This window comes from Podarcis bocagei (genome assembly GCF_964188305.1).
Source record: "Podarcis bocagei genome assembly, chromosome: 4".
Taxonomy (NCBI): Eukaryota; Metazoa; Chordata; class Lepidosauria; order Squamata; family Lacertidae; genus Podarcis; species Podarcis bocagei.
Genome location: NC_138128.1, coordinates 97,019,223 through 97,036,360, shown reverse-complemented (window position 1 = coordinate 97,036,360; position 17,138 = coordinate 97,019,223). Strand labels below are relative to the sequence as shown.

The 17,138-nt window shown below is 45.2% G+C and overlaps 1 protein-coding gene across 1 annotated transcript in view; it reads right to left on the bottom strand.

Moving 5' to 3' along the window:
* SEMA3D (semaphorin 3D) overlaps positions 1 to 17,138 on the bottom strand; it is a 184,828-nt gene that overhangs the window by 75,272 nt on the left and 92,418 nt on the right. Inside the window, exons 7-8 of the mRNA XM_081191628.1 lie at positions 8,596 to 8,724; positions 1,653 to 1,795 (exon numbers count right to left, since the gene is read on the bottom strand). Of these exons, the coding sequence (XP_081047754.1) occupies positions 1,653 to 1,795; positions 8,596 to 8,724 (272 nt within the window). The remainder of the gene's footprint in view (positions 1 to 1,652; positions 1,796 to 8,595; positions 8,725 to 17,138) is intronic.

Sequence of the window (17,138 nt, the reverse complement as noted above, 5' to 3'; positions counted from 1 at the left end):
ACATGTTCCCAAAGGACACCCACCTGATATTAATAATAATAATAATAATAATAATAATAATAATAATAATGAATTTTATTTATACCCTGCCCTTCCTGGTTCAAAAACCGGGCTCAAGGCGGCTAACAACAAATTTAAAACACTTAATTGTAAAAGCAGCATAAAATACAGTATAAAAACATGAATAACAATAAAATTCAAAATTCAGAAATCAATTTAGGGGAAATAAGCATTAGATAATCCCCAGGGCTAGCTGGCCGAATTGGTCCTACTTGGGTCAGTGAGGAGGCCAGGGGAGAATTAGCTGTGGGATCTCAGAGCGGTTCATAAAAGGGGAAGGGGAGGAAAGAGAAGGGAAATAAAAGATCAGGCTGAATTCAAATTAAAGGCCAGGCGGAATAGCTCTGCCTTACAGGCTGACGGAAGGAGGTTAAATCCTGAAGGGCCCTTGTCTCATTAGACAGAGCATTCCACCAGGTCGGAGCCATCACTGAAAAGGCCCTGGCCCTGGTGGAGGATAGTCTGGCTTCCTTAGGGCCCGGGACCTTTAAGCTATTATTCATGGACCTTAAGGTCCTCTGCGGGGCAGACCAGGAGAGGCGGTCCCATAAAAATGAGGGCCCTAAGCCACAAAGGGCTGATGACTTCCTTGGTCTGCAAGCAATCTTTCTCCTTTTTAAAAAATGTTTTAATTAGTGGTCAAAAGGGTATTTCATTGATGGCTGCTGAGATTTCTACCTGGGACGCTTATTGATTGACTACTGTTGTCACTGACTGTTGACTATAAACTGATTTTACAGTGCTTGGTCATATTTGCGTTTTGCAGTTCTTTTGTTCCGGGATACCTGTTGTGCATGAAAGCTCATACCTTGGCTTGGGTCCCTTCGGGCAGAGCATGCAATGTATAAATATTGGCTGGGATTCAAAGCGCTATTTCAGGCACACCCTAAAGCTTGAACATACCCAGGTTTTTAAACAGCTGACCCTCCCCGCAATGCTATCTCCTTCGGAAATTCCCTCCAGTTTCAAAACTGGTTTCTCATGTGATGGTGGCAGTGGTTTGCTGCTTGAGAAACACAAGCCCAGAGCCCTGGGATTCTAGTCATAATAAATAACGTGGATGGAACCAGAAAGTGTGAGAGTACCACAAACCTGCAGGCCAGGTTGTTTCAGGCAAGGAAAATATAAGAGCAGCCCCGCACAGCCCTTTGAATTCTGGGAAATAATATACTGGAGCAGAAGGTGATGAATGGGTGAAAGAACACAGACCAAATGCTATTGGGGGGGGGGAGAGCAATAGCGAATACATACTGGAAAACTAAAAAAAAACAGGAGTGGATTAGTTTGTTTGGGTTAGCGGTGATTTGTGAATGTAGAATGAGAGTCTCACTATTCAGAGGCAGGTAATTAAACTGGCTACTATTTAACTTCATTATCAACTGTGAAAATATAAGAATTCCAAACTCACAGCTGGCTTATCAAACCAACAGTGCAGGACCAGTTGAGAGAATTTGAGACTCCATTAGTAATCCATATTATTGTAGGTAGCCTAGACAGTACTTTGAGGAAAGTTATTTCCTCCCTTGGGCAATTAATATTTATCGAGGAAACAAAACTAGAGAGTGAGTTTTGCATATATTCTCATTGCTCACCTTACAGACTCGGCCAACTCGGGAAAGGATGGTTTTGTCAGAGGTGCTGCTATCTTGAGAAACTTCTCGGAAAAAGAAATAGATTTTGTCATCGTCTGGATTATATGTGTCCGGGATAGGGAAGAGTCCAATAAACTTTGCTCCTAAAAGACACCCAAAATACCAAACATTGTAACTGCATTGATCTGTGTTTTCTAACTCCTATGAGATGACACAAGACACTGAGGCGGGTGCAGAAGGAAGACTTCCTACCCTGAACCACAATGGGGCCTCCAGATCTTTGATGGACCAGCAGCCAGCATCAGCTGGCACTGATGGAGCAGTTGGAATCCATCCAACATCTGGAAGGCCACAGTTTTCTCCATCCCTGGGATTGTGTGTTCTTCACCTCTTCTTTCTCTGAAGTCAAGTCTGGTGAACCTCTGGCCCTTTGGACATTGCTGAACTAAAAGTCTCATCACCCCTGGCCATTGGCCAAGACTGCTGGAGCTGATGGAATCTGTAGTTCAGCAACAGCAGCAGAACCTAAAGTTTCCCCACACTTGTCCTAGGTGAATTCCTCATTGAACAATCAGAATTCGTCTTACACTTCTGATTCTAATGCAATGTCGGCCATGACACAAAACAATGGAAGTCAAAGGTAACATTGCCATACTGTTAACCACCAGGACCATTCAGTCATCCTGGCTTGCTACCACAGGAAACCACTCATTCATCTGCAAGCATTTTGTCATTTAGGCCAGATTCACTCCTGTTTGCATGAACTGGACCAGCATGCATGCATACTATGTCAATATTATTTGTCATCCAGAGCATGGTGTGGACATGACTTTTGGTGTGCATTTAAACTCACTGCCAATGTGTCTGTGTGAACGGGGCCCTCACACATTCTTGGCTTCTTTTCCATGGCATCAAGCTCCCTCCTTTTAAAAGCTCTTGAGCAAGAGTCCTAAGACCACGCTTAAATACAGTTTTTTAAATGAATCAGTGTTGGCAATGCACATCACTTTTAAAGAAAGGGCTAATGTAAGCTCCACTACATCTCTGTACAAATCAGGGGGAGGAGGCAAAGCCAAGACAGAGACTGACTCATGCAGAGGCACAACAGGCAGCCACCTGTAACATCAATTCTGCTGCAATCTGCAATAGGAGAAACGCATTACTCAGTATCACTCCCAGCAGAAAGTGGTCTGGAGGAGTAAGATTAGAGCAGGGAGGCTGCAATGTTATACACACTTACATGGGAGTAAGTAAGTTTCATGGAACTCAGTAGGACTTGAGTCTAAGTATACAGGCTTGCATAGGTAAAAGGTAAAGGTACCCCTGCCCGTACGGGCCAGTCGTGTCTGACTCTAGGGTTGTGCGCCCATCTCACTTAAGAGGCCGGGGGCCAGCGCTGTCCGCAGACACTTCCGGGTCACGTGGCCAGCGTGACGAAGCTGCATCTGGTTAGCCAGCACCAGCGCAGCACACAGAAACGCCGTTTACCTTCCCGCTAGAAATCGGTCCCTATTTATCTACTTGCACTTAGGGGTGCTTTCGAACTGCTAGGTGGGCAGGAGCTGGGACCAAACGACGAGAGCTCACCCCGCCGTGGGGATTCGAACCGCCGACCATATGATTGGCAAGTCCTAGGCACTGAGGTTTTACCCACAGCGCCACCCGCGTCCCGTGCATAGACCAATAAGGCAGGGTGCTCTGAGAGTGTAGACTCTGAACTCTCAGAATTCCTTGGTGTTTTCATTATCCTGCACAGGGACACTTTATAGGTCACAAGCATCACTTACTGTGAAGAAGCTTGCACAGTCTTCCATTTTAGTTCCACCGCAGCCCCATAACAGAGTTTTGGAACACAAAAATTATGTCTTGTACCAGACATGACTCTTAATCTCAGGGTTGTGAGTTTGAGCACACTTCGCTCCCACACAGCCATCTGTCTGATGACTACGACATCTTTTCAAGTCCCAGAAGGATATGAGGCAGAGCTCAGGCAAGGGAGGTAGGCCTGGCTGTTCTCTCTCCCTCCCCCAACACAGAAATGCAATAATACAATAATATAAATATAGCAGGTGAAGCATCCACCATTGCATTTTTATTGCTTTGACTTCCTGGAATTCCAACATTTCTTTGTTTGTATGCGCTTTTATACAACTGTTTTACTGGGTTTGTGCGGCATTTTTGTTTTACTGATGAAGTTTATTGCTTTTATGTTGTTCAGAGATTTTAAAATAGTAAGCCGCTTATAAACACCTTTAAATAAATAAAATAACAGGGCCTCAGCATCTTTTAAAAGCCTGGGAAAGGACTGGTCCTTCTGAGACCTGCCACTATAAGCAAGAAGTTCTTGCCCTAAGATATTCCCCTCTGCTGATTCAGATCATTGCTCAGCAAGGTCAGTTCTGGGATAAGTCTCTGACCTATTGCCTGTTACTTAGGATCCTTTTAATTGGAAATGCTGGTTAACTGAACTTAGGAGTTTTTGTTCTCTACCACTAAGCTGTGGACTTTTCCTTGCAGTGAAGTGAACTATTCAGCTAAGAGAACAAAATATAGTTGAAAAAGGGGGAAATCTGTCTCATTCCTATATAAGCAATTTAATACTAATTGCACAATTACTTAAGTGTGCACCATTTTTCATGGAAGGCCAAAACAAGAATGGGTGGTTTAATCTTTAGTGTGTGTGTATATTTATGTGTCTGTGTTTTCTTTAATTGTAATACTATCATCAGCCAATTTCTTGACACCAGAACACCCAGAAAATACAAACTTTACGTCAATTTTAATAGTGGTCTTTTTGTTGGAGTGAAACATGATTACATTGAGAAAGCAATTTTGGGAATCTCTTGAACTTTAGCAGAATAACACAAATTCTAAAAGCATTCGACTTAAGACATTATGTCAGATTTCAGACACACTAACAGACACAGAACAGAAGAGAACAGAACAGGCCAGTGGGCTTAGAGACTGAGACCTGGGTTCAAATTTAAAATCCTTTAAAAAAGAAAAAGTAATTCGACTCAGCTGTGAAGTTCAGTGGGTAAGATCCTTGGATGAGATCCTATTCCTTTGTCTAACCTACCTCACTGGATTGTTATGAGGGATAAAATACGATTCCCACTGCCACCACATACACGTGAAACTCGGAAAATTAGAATATCGTGGGAAAATTCATTTATTTCAGTAATTCAACTTAAGTAGACCATCCTCAATCATCTCTTTGAAGAAAGGAAGCCTGAACTACAATATACTAATGAAACATTCATTTATTCTGTGAAAAGTCTTCATGGCACCATACGAATGTTTTGGCATTCAAGCCAGGAGTGGTGCCCTCTGCCCGATGTTGGACTCCAACTCCAATCATCCCCGTCCAGTAGGAACAATGGTCAAGGGTAAAGGAGCTCTAACAATGTCCAGTGGGTTCCCAATCTTTCTCTAAGCGGATGTGTTCCTTTCAAATGCAATTAGAGCCAATTAATATGGTTCCCTTTGCAGTGTGGTTCCCCAAAGGCTGGCTCCTGCATCTGTGCAATACGTGGATGTCTGCCTCAGCTCAATAGGGTGACCCAGAGAGATGTGGCCCATAAGAATCCCACAACCAGGCAGTCCAACAGGATCGAGAACTCTATCAGAGCCAAGGCCAGGTTTCTCATGCAGCCTTCCTGTGCCGAAACCACAAGCAACAAGCTGCAAAGCAACACTGGATGAAAGCACCTGCTCTGGCCCTAAAGGTCCGTGTTCAAAAATACTAAATGGTGAAGCCAGGGAACATCTCCGCATTCCCAACGGCCAACGAGAAATACGTATCGCACGATGTAACAGTTCCCCTGCTAGTGCTTCCCCTCCGAAGGGACTTCTGAAGTGACGTCCCCCCTCTCCATGGTCTTGGTGTGACCCAAGAGGCAGTCAAGGCGAGCAGCTTTGCAATCGCATCTGTGTCACAACTATATCTGCTTTAGACTGTGCGCCTGCCGCAGTAAAGGTAAAAAGGTAAAAGACGCCTGGATGGTTAAGTCCAGTCAAAGGTGACTATGGGGTTACGGCACTCAACTCGCTAGCATTTGTCCACGGACAGCTTTCCGGGTCATGTGGCCAGCATGACTAAACCGTTTCTGGTGCAACGGGACATTGTGACAAAAACCAGAGTGCACAGAAACACCATTTACCTTCCCGCCTCAGTGGTATCTATTTATCTACTTGCACTGGCATGCTTTCAAAGTGCTAGATTGGCAAGAGCTAGGACAGAGCGATGGGAGCTCATTCCATTTCAGGGATTCGAACCGCTGACCTTTTGATCAGCAAGCCCAAGAGGCTCACTCCAGCACCACCGTGAAAGAGAGGGAGGCTGGGGAGGAAACATTGTTTCAGCTGCTCCATCTAGTTGTTGCTATGATGCATCCCCGTGTCCTCAAAGGTTGTCCTTAACCTCTTCCCTGACTCTTTCTTCATTCCAGGGCAGACATACAGATAGTCTCGCCTTCAGTTCTCTCTTCTGCTACCTTTCTCCAAAAGCTCCAAAGCTGCTTCCAATTCCCATTTCTCTTCACTTGCTTGCATAGCGCCATTTCTCAGGCAAGTATTACTGTGACCTTTCAGGGAGGCTATTCCTACCATCCCCTTCTGACTACTTAGGCCAGCAGCACAGCCACCATGGGCCTGCTATGGCAGGGGGCTTCTGCACTCAGAGCCACTTCCATTGATTTCTATCAGATTTGTGCAAGAAAAGAGCTCAGTGACAAAAAGATGGGACACCTCCAGGGGCGGCTTCATATCTTGCCATTAAGGAGGGCATAGGATACAGGATCAGTGCACAGAAATACAATGAAGGTTGCCAGGGAATGAGAATTCAAAAAGCAGGGCATTGTTTTTCTGAAGGCTGCAAGGCATACAATGGCACTTCTGTGCATTGCTGGGAAGTCACCATGTTCTTTTGGTCAGGAGATCTCTGCTTTGCAAGTCATCCATCACAACCGCACAGTAACCCTGAATTATGGGAAGCCAGGTCCTCCATGGAAGAGACAATTAATGGCCAAAAGAAACACATTTAAATATTTGGTTGACGGACTGTGTATAAAATGTGTCTTTAAATCTGTGTCTGTGGTTTGGGGTATTGCTCGAGAGTGTGTGTATATGTGTGTGTGTGTGCATGTGATGATTTTTAAAAGCGTTCACTAGCGTTTAAAAATTATCTTATTAGGAAAGGAAAAGCAGTACTTCCATTTAGGAAGCTCTTTTAATGTTCCCCTTAGTGGTATTTAAACTGCTTTTTGCAGGCATGAAATGTACCTTTATGGTCCAAAAAAGAGATGTTCCTATCTAAGGAGATTGGATTTCAACCTCAGTGTTTCAGAGAGATACAGATAACTGGTTTTGATCGAAAATTAACTGTTTAAAAGACATACATGAAGGCTGCATTCCTAAATTGGGTGGGTGGTGCCAGTAAAAAGTGAAGCCAGATCAACCACTTTACCCAAAGCCCTGCTGGGCTCCTGCAGGAAAAGGAGAAGGGAGAAGGGAGCAACATTCTTGCTCTCCTCCATTACATACATTAATGACAAAAATGCTACTGCAGCTACTACTTCACAGATCTTGCGAAGAACCTCATTATCATTTTTGCAGAAGCCTTATACAAGCAAGGCAAATAAATATCACTCTTGCTGAAGACTTCAGGATTAACTTTTTTTAAAAAAAAATGCAATTTGAAATTGCAACACCCCACCCCCAACAACACAAGCTTCCATCTCACCCATTGTGAGGCATGATAATTGAGGCCGGTAGTGTTTGCTCTTGCAGTTTCTGTTTTCGTTTGCTTGTTTTCGTTTCAATTAGATGTGCGGGTATAAAACATCTGCATGCATACCCGGAATGGAAAATTGAGGAGGAATGGTTGGGTGTAAGAACAGAGAAGTACCGCCAAGCCCCACCTGCTGGTGTGGAGCTCGCATCTGGAAGCCTGTAGCCAGGTTTATTTGGAAAACTCCAGATTAGAACACACATGTCTAACTTTGCTGCACATTCTGTTTTCCTGGGGTACCTGCCTGCCTAGGCAAAACTGGAAGATAAGAAGCTGTCTTATTTTGGGGCAGACCATCGCTCCATGTTGCTCAGCAATTGTGTAACCAGTGACTAACAACAGTTCTCCAGGGTTGCAGGAAGGGAATATTCCCAGCCCTAACTGGAGATGCCAGGGCTACTCTGCCAATGAGCATCAATTCTGCCTTAGATCAAGGATATCTAATGAAGTGTGAGCTTTGCATTCCAAGCTGCTCTCCTAGGCCAGGATTTTATGGCTTCTTGATATTTCTGCAGAGCTAGAGCTGTGGGTTAAACCACAGAGCCTAGGACTTGCCGATCGGAAGGTCGGCGGTTCGAATCCCCGCAATGACGGGGTGAGCTCCCGTTGCTCGGTCCCTGCTCCTGCCAACCTAGCAGTTTAAAAGCACATCAAAGCGCAAGTAGATAAATAGGTACCACTCCGGCGGGAAGGTAAACGGCGTTTCCGTGTGCTGCTCTGGTTTGCCGGAAGCGGCTTAGTCATGCTGGCCACATGACCCAGAAGCTGTACGCTGGCTCCCTCGGCCAATAAAGCAAGATGAGTGTCGCAACCCCAGAGTCATCTGCGACTGGACCTAATGGTCAGGGGTCCCTTTACCTTTAGAGATGTAAACTTCAATGGTAATTTGTTGGCTGCAGTGGCACAAACAGTTACGCATATACACATATCTATTCCATACATGGAACTGCCCTGTACAGAAGTTCCAGGTGTTCATCAGAGCACCTGCAGAGGGTTGGGTTGAGGCCTTGAACCCAACAGAAGGAAATACATCAGGATGTCTGCGTCTGCAGTTGTACTATAGATGACAACTAGGCTGTGCAGTAAAACAGGTTTCTGGGCTCAGAAACAGAGACTGTGCGTTCCCTAGTGACACATGCTTAGTTCTCTTACCACTGAGCCAGTAATGTTCTGAAATATCAGTCCGGATGTAATGGTGGTCTTGTGATGAACCCAGAGAACGTGTTAAAGCAGTGTCTTTGCCAAGGAAATCAGAGGCCGTTCCAGAATACAGATATTCATCTACAAATGGAAAACAAACAGAAACACATTATTTAGGATTAAGGTATGCAGACAGTGGTTGCTCTTATTTTGTAGACAATCTCAAAAGAGGCATGTAGGCCTGTGATCTCAGAACCATTGCAAATGTTGTTGTTTTTTCTCCTCCCTGGAGCCAAAAACTTTACTTTCATTTTTAAGAAACCAACCTGCCTAGATTGCTCAGTTACTCCAGCATTCCAGTGGGCAGCCAAATGCTCACAGTTGGGAGAGTGGAGGGGATGGCCTCCCATTGTAGGTCCCTTGAATCTGAAATTCAGAGGAGCAAGTGGGAGCTGCAACAAAATGTAGCAGTGTGCCATTCCGTCAGCCATGCCCCTTCTCCATTCCAGTCTGCTTTGCACCCCACATCTCCCCAAAACCCAGCCACATTCTGCACTCTGTGGCAGCTAGGCACACTCGGATCACACTATTGGGATGTTTCGGGAGTTTCTCCCACTTAATAGACTTTTTAAAAAAAGATTTGCAGAAGCATGTAAGATTTACATGCTTTTGCGAATCTCAGGGCTCAACCTGTGGGTGCTTTGTTCACGTGTGTGGTGCTGTTTTGTTCCAGCCTTTCTAAACCTGTGGGTCCCCAGATGTTGTTGAGCTACAACTGACATCACCCATAGCTGGCAAGGCCAGAGCTCAGGGAAGATGGGAGTTGTAGTCCAACAACATCTGGGGGAAATCAAGGGCAAATCAGACATTGAGGGAACGATGCCATTTCCGTATCCAGAGGTTCTGTTCAGACAGCATTCCGAATCCATCTACAAATTCACTTGCATCAGCTGATACTGCAAACCAGGAGCAGCACTTTAAAGCAGAAGACTTGTGAGGTGTTTAATTATTGCATCAAGTGACAGGAAGACAGACAGCCCTCCGTTCAATAACTGTGAGCTTGTTACACTATCCAAAACATGATTTGCATGCAGTATCCCTACCAAGCAAATCCTCTGTCTCTGCTTATTTTTCTATATCCATTTGACCCCATTGTTTTCAAATTATTCCAACACCGTTTGTCATCTGTGGACACCTGAGCTTACCAACTTCCGTACGCACCGTCTATAATGGCTGAACGAACAACTTCAAAACACTTTTAAAAAGAAATCTAGTGTGAAAATGTCCAAATCCTTGATTTAGGGCCAAACCAGATGTGATTGTAAACATGTGGCTGACATACAAAGCACTAGCTGTGCATTTTATCTCCCCGCCCCCATGCAACATTTAGCAAAACTTATCCGGTCCTGTACTCTTCTCTGCAACTGGCAGCCGATGATATGGAGAGGGGAGGAAGAATGCAGAATGTCAGAGCCCAAGGCAAACTCTTCCAGATAGTATAGAAAGAAGAGGGGGGAAGATCCCCAGAGGCTGTTTTCAGCATCAGTCATGGTTTTAGTATTACATCTAATGGTGTGTATAGAAATTTGATAAAACAAAGTATGCTTTATGTGTATACAGTCTGCTTATTATTATTATTATTATTATTATTATTATTATTATTATTATTAAAAACAAACAGAAGAGTGTGTTTTTTTAATTTCCCCATTTTCAGATGACACAAGTCCTTTGTGCAGTGATCACAACACATTCTGAAAGGTAGGAGTCGTAATGAAGAATGAATGGTGTAATTAATGTCTGCTAACTGACAGACATGCTCAGTGACTGATAAAAGGGTTAAAAGAAACAGCCCATCTTGCTTTAACCTCTGGTGACAAGGACCTTTCAGCACTTGGCTTGTTCTTTGATCTCCTGCATGCCTGTTAGCTCCTATGAAGAGCATGGAGATCGTGGATTGTTAGAAGACAGAGAACACAGAACAGTGAAATAACAGTGGCACACGTAAGAAGCGATGTGCTTGCGTGCATCAGTTAAGTCGTTTGGGTGCACTTTGTCAAGCGGGTTTCCAAAAAAAGGATAACGTTCATTTAAGTCATTTCCAGATTTATTTCCATTTTGCATCATTACAGTGTCCTTCCCTTTCAAACGTTGGCTCACACATCAGCTTTTCTCCGTGTGATTCTTCCAAAGGATTCCCAGGTTCCATTGCTGCCAAACTTCCCCTAAAGGGCATCTGAAGTGAATGCAGGAGTTCAGTCTCAGATAAAACAGCTCAGGGCACTCCAAGGAAAGCCCAAAGAGATTCATCAAAAGAGAAAAGTTTCTTTCTTTCTTTCTTTCTTTCTTTCTTTCTTTCTTTCTTTCTTTCTTTCTTTCTTTCTTTCTTTCTTTCTCTCTCTCTCTCTCTCTCTCTCTCTCTCTCTCTCTCTCTCTCTCTCTCTCTCTCTCAGTGTGTGTAGGGAGCAGGGAGCAGGAAGAAGACCCTCTCTAGCTGCAGATTTCACAGAGAAACATATACAATCAACAACAGTTGGAAGCCATTTCTACAGTCCTGCTGTCACATCCACCACGTTCATCGGGGAAAAACTGAAGGTACCATTAATAGCTGTATAGAAGATGGAATTTGAGGAGATGCAGTTTGTCTTAGAATCATAGACTTGTAGAGCTGGGACTCCAATCCCGTCCAATGCTGGAATCTCAGCTAAAGCAGACATGACAGATGGCCATCCAACCTCTGCTTATAAACCTCCAAGGAAGAAGAGTCCACAACCTCCCAAGCGAGTCTGTTCCACTGTCAAACAGCTCTTACTGTCAGAAAGTTCTTCCTGATGTTTGCTGGAATCTCCTTTCTTGTAACTTGAAGCCATTGGTCTGAGTCCTACCCTCCATAGCAACAAGCTTACTCCCTCTTCCACGTGAGAGCCCTTGAGATATTTGAAGCTGCCTATCATATCTCTTCTCAGTCTCCTCCAGGGCTGTCTTTAGCAGATATCCACCCAGCGCCCCCAAATTACCACGGTTAGTGGGGGTGGGGTGGGCAAGCTGTGCGCTGCCAGCCATATAGTTGGCAGAGCGCAGCTTCCATCCTAAGCCTCTGCAGGGATCACTCTCCTCCCGTGGAGGCTTGGGAAGTAAGCTGCATGCCCGCCAGTCATATGGTTGGTGGGGCACAGCTGGTGGGCGTGCAGGGAAAGGGGAGGCCGCCGGCAAAGCTGCGCAGCTCCCCCACTCGCTGAGGCACCCCTGAAGGGCTGACACCCTGGCGCAATGCACCACTAAGTCCTATGGGAAAGACGGCTCTGGTCTCCACTCTTCCAGGCTACACACTCCCAATCATTCCTCATAAGGCTTGGTTTCCAGACCCTTGGTCATGTTGGTTGCCCTCCTTTGCACACGTTCCAGCTTGTCAACATCCTCGTGGCGCCCAGAACAGGTGTGGTCTGACCAAGGCAGAATATTACTTCCCTTGATTGGGACACTACATTTCTGTTGATACAGCCACTGTTCCTTGGGATTCCATCTTCTTCCATGAAGTCTCTAAGAAGGGGACACATTGCTGACTGTCTCCCTGTGTTCTCCATCCTTCAAATCTTCAGAAAGGGTAGGGATCCTTGCCCATGACAATCCACCCGTTCCCCTTTGCATCTGGCCCCTGCAAGCTGTGCCCATGCGTGTGCCTCAGAAGAGCGGGCATGATGAATGAAGACAGCAAACACAGGAACCAGCCCATTCACCCTGGGCCCTGCCTCCAAACAATGTATTTGCCAAGGAGCCTGTCTTGATCTTGCCACTCCTGCGGTAAGCTTTCCCACATAGAAAGAGCTGGAGATTAAAGGCTGCCTTTGCTTTTTGGCACTGCCACATTGGCGTCTGCTTTAAGTTGCTCCAAGTCTAAGTGGTGGCAGAAAGCTGCTGTACCAATTCCATCTAATGTATGAGAGTCTGCCTTTCCAAATGTTTGTGGCGATGTGGAGAAAGCAGAGCAAACCACACCATGAGCCACTGCACAATAATAAAACAGTTGCCATGCAGGGAGCTTTTGATTTCAGCTGGCCTGGCCTAGGATATGATGATTCTGTACCCAAATCCTGGCACAAAATGAGCACTGTTTTCCACCCTTTGCTGGTGGTACAGAAGCAGTGGATTTTCAATGACTCCTGAGCGGAAGCTTGAACTGAAAGCTGTCAGTTTCCCTGGCCAACCCCAAAGTGTTCAGACCACCTGCCAATCAAGGGAGAGGGAGCAGATGTTACACTGCAATTCTCATCTGACCTGAAGGGGGCTAAAGCCTTACCATGGCTGTGCACAGAAGGTGGACAGAAGATCATACAGGATTTCTGGATCTCAATTATCCAGTAACAAAAAGACCACAGTACCAGGAATTCCAATGAGGAAGAATGCTGTTGCTCTGAAGTTCTGCCTGCGGTCTTCCCATAGGCATCTGATAGGGTCCTATGTAAACCGGATGCTAGGGATGATGCGCCGTTGGCCTGATTCAACAGGGCTCTTATGTTCTCATGCCTATTTTTAATTGACTGATCAATGGACAAGTTGCATATCTCTGAGCCTTGATGTTCCCCTGCTCTAAAATGAAACTTTATGCTTAAGAGTGCTGGCGCAACTTGTTCATTAAGACTGTTTATCATTATCTAGTTATCTCATGCTTGGACTACTGCAATGCGCTCTACGTGGGGCTACCTTTGAAGGTGACCCGGAAACTGCAATTAATCCAGAATGCGGCAGCTAGACTGGTGACTGGGAGTGGCCGCCGGGACCACATAACACCGGTTCTGAGAGATCTGCATTGGCTCCCAGTACGTTTCCGAGCACGATTCAAAGTGTTGGTGCTGACCTTTAAAGCCCTAAACGGCCTCGGTCCTGTATACCTGAAGGAGCGTCTCCACCCCCATCATTCAGCCCGGACACTGAGATCCAGCGCCGAGGGCCTTCTGGCGGTTCCCTCATTGCGAGAAGTGAGGCTACAGGGAACCAGACAGAGGGCCTTCTCGGTAGTGGCGCCCGCCCTGTGGAACGCCCTCCCACCAGATGTCAAAGAGATAAATAATTACATGACATTCAGAAGACATCTTAAGGCAGCCCTGTTCAGGGAAGTTTTTAATATGTAACGCTGTACTGTTTTTAACACTGATTGGGAGCCGCCCAGAGTGGCTGGGGAAACTCAGCCAGATGGGCGGGGTATAAATAATAAGTTGTTGTTGTTGTTGTTGTTGTTGTTGTTGTTGTTGTTGTTGTTGTTGTTGTTGTAATTATTATTATCTCTTGGCTGCCTTTGGGAAAATGGTTTCTCTCTCAACTGCAGTGATTCTCACCTGTAAAATATCTGCATTAATGGTTGCCTTTGACCAGGTTGTTGTGCATTCCTCCTGCCTATTTTTCACATTTTGTTTGGATCCCTTCCCTGCTGTAACTCAGATGTAGATTTGTACTGATATAGGAAGGTGATCCCAGGGTATGGCTCATGGGGTGCCTGACATAGTTGGTTCAGTTCTCTAAACTGCCAGTTTCCATCTGGCTCCACCTCCCTTCTCTTAAATCTTGCCTTGGTTGGTAAGGTAAAGGTAAAGGTAAAGGTACCCCTGCCCGTACGGGCCAGTCGTGTCCGACTCCAGGGTTGTGCGCCCATCTCACTTAAGAGGCCAAGGGCCAGCGCTGTCCGGAGACACTTCCGGGTCACGTGGCTAGCGTGACGAAGCTGCCGCTGGCGAGCCAGCACCAGCGCAGCACACGGAAACGCCGTATACCTTCCCGCTATAAAGTGGTACCTATTTATTTACTTGCACTTAAGGGTGCTTTCGAACTGCTAGTTGGGCAGGAGCTGGGACCGAAAGACGGAAGCTCACCCCGCCGCAGGGATTCGAACCGCCGACCATACGATCAGCAAGTCCTAGGCACTGAGGTTTTACCCACAGCGCCACCCACGTCCCTTGGTTGGTAGGTGTCCTTAAAAACCCACCTCCCTGGAGTCTCTGGCCGCAGGGTTTGCAATTTGAGCCCTGGACACTTGGACACATCCTAAAAGTGGACTCTGTTCGTAAAACAGATTCATTGTTAGATATATTATGCTTCCACCAACTGAGCTATTGATGCATCCTCTCCTTATGACATTTCAAAGGTGCAGCAATGTTTCTTAGAACATTGCTTAATTCTGTAATAAATCATTGCCTTTGTATCAAAGAAAGGGAGACTAGGGGAATTTTCCAAGCTGTCTTTAAAGAATGCTTTAGGGTCATTTAAAAGAGGTAAAACATTCCAAGACAGACAAGTCCTATTGTTGCTGTTTTTTAATAATGGAAGTCTGGGACCTCAGCAGGGTCAGGCAATAGGAATCATCAATCTCGTTATCCGAGAATAAAGGGTGAACATTAGTCATATTCTTTTTATAAATACACTGTGACCAATCCTTCAAAGAAACTTCTCTTTTGGCACAAGTAAGAATGCCAGGGTGGATCTCTCTTATCTTCTGTAAGGCATACAACTTGATGGACAAGTAATGAAAATGTGGAGGTGCTCAGAAACAATAACTGTGACAAAGATAGCCAAAGTACATGCAGAAACAGAGGAATTAGTCTTACAGTGCATGACAGCGAGTCTCTGACTCTACTCAAAGCTACGATTCAAAGGCCGGAAGAAGACTGGGCGGTATTGTACATTCATGTCATGTCTTACAGTGCAAGTTTAATCACATCTACTCAGAAGTAGGTCCTATTCATTTCAGTGACTTCATTACTTTCAGGTAAGTGGGGCTAGGTTAGCAGCCATTTTTGGAAACATGGTTGTGTTGAAATTTCTCAGAAAAACGATTTTCTGACCAAATCCTTCATTTCACAATATGAGCTAACAAGGCTTTCTTTCTACATTGAGCCAAAATACCTCAGAGGAAGAAAATATCAGCCCCCCCCCCATCTATTTGACAAATTCCCACCCACCCTAATTGTGCCACCTACAAATAGAGTAGAGAATTTGGGGGAGTTGTTTTCACTCAGCCCTAGTAAGAAACAGGTCTTTATGCAAGTGAATGTGTGTCCCTTAGGGCTTGTCCACACTTTACTTTTGCTAGCTTCCAGGCACAGGTCCATGCTTTGAAGCTCCGAGTAATTTTTATTTTCTTTCTTTCTTTTTTGCCCTGGAGCTTTTCTCATGAAAACCCTCTCTTTAAAGCTGGAGTGCGACAAATGGCAATTCTGGTTTTCCTTGGATTGCTGGTTGCTCCAGTTCAGCTTTGAAGAGCGGGTTTTCATGGAGACTGCTCTGGGGGCGGAAAAGAGTACTCAGAAATGGAGCTTTACAGCATGGCCTGTGCCTGAAAAGTGATGAGGAAAGGTCAGTGTGGAGAAGCCCAGAGAGAAATGCATACACAAATACGACATAAATGAAGGAGCTTGGAAAAACTGGCTGTGTTGATTATGACAGGCATGTACTTAAAATACATTCAAATACACGGGACAGGGGGTGGCACTGTGGTCTAAACCACTGAGCCTCTTGGGCTTGCCGATCGGAAAGTCAGCGGTTCGAATCCCCAAGATGGGGTGAGCTCATATTGCTCTGTCCCAGCTTCTGCCAACCTAGCAGTTCGAAAGCACACCAGTGCAAGTAGATAAATAGGTACCACTATGGCAGGAAGGTAAACAGCATTTCCATGCACTCTGGCTTCTGTAACAGTGTCCTGTTGCACCAAAAGCGTTTTAGTCATACTGGCCACATGACCCAGAAAAGCTGTCTGAAGACAAAAACTAGTTCCCTCAGCCTGAAGCAAGATAAGCACCGCATCCCATTGACTGGACTTAACCATCCAGGGGTCCTTTACCTGTTACCTTTTTTTTTTTTTTACTTCAAATAAATTGGGTAAGTATTCCATATGAAGCTGCATAGTATTGCTCTAGCTCAGAGATGACTGGAAGCAGCTCATAATAACCATAGAAGAGTGTGGGACATCGAGGCTAATATAACCAACATGCTTAACTCTAATTAATGTGTAAGGGGTTAAGACCATAGAGTAAGCTGTCCTGCCAGGCTAGGTCACCCTCCTTACCTTGGGAGGAAGGGTTACCAAGCTCTTGGTTCTCCCAGTGCACCATGTGAACCCTACCAGCAAGGAGGTCTAAACTGGAGTGCACGGCTTAAGTAAGCCATTTTTATATTTCAATACAAATAATTTAAAAACTCTCGCTACTTTGGAATGTACGTTTTACTGCCCGTCTTTTCTGAATGCTGTGTGAAAAAGCACATTGAAATATACTCAGAGTCGCAAAGTGATTTCATGCTCTTTATTCAGCTCATAGTGGTGAGGAGGAATGAATGAAAGTCCCCTCAAAGTATCTGCTTTATATACATTATTTACACAATGGGCTGCACATGATTGGTTAATTCTGGAATTCTACTGTAAGCCAATCAGGTTGTGGATTCACTTCTATCTGGAGCAGGATTGGGTGGTTCCTGCCAACCAATCATATTGCTGCATTGTTCTAGGACCAATCAGACTGCTGCAATTTGGATCCTATTGTTCTAGGACCAATCAGACTGCTGCATTCTGAATC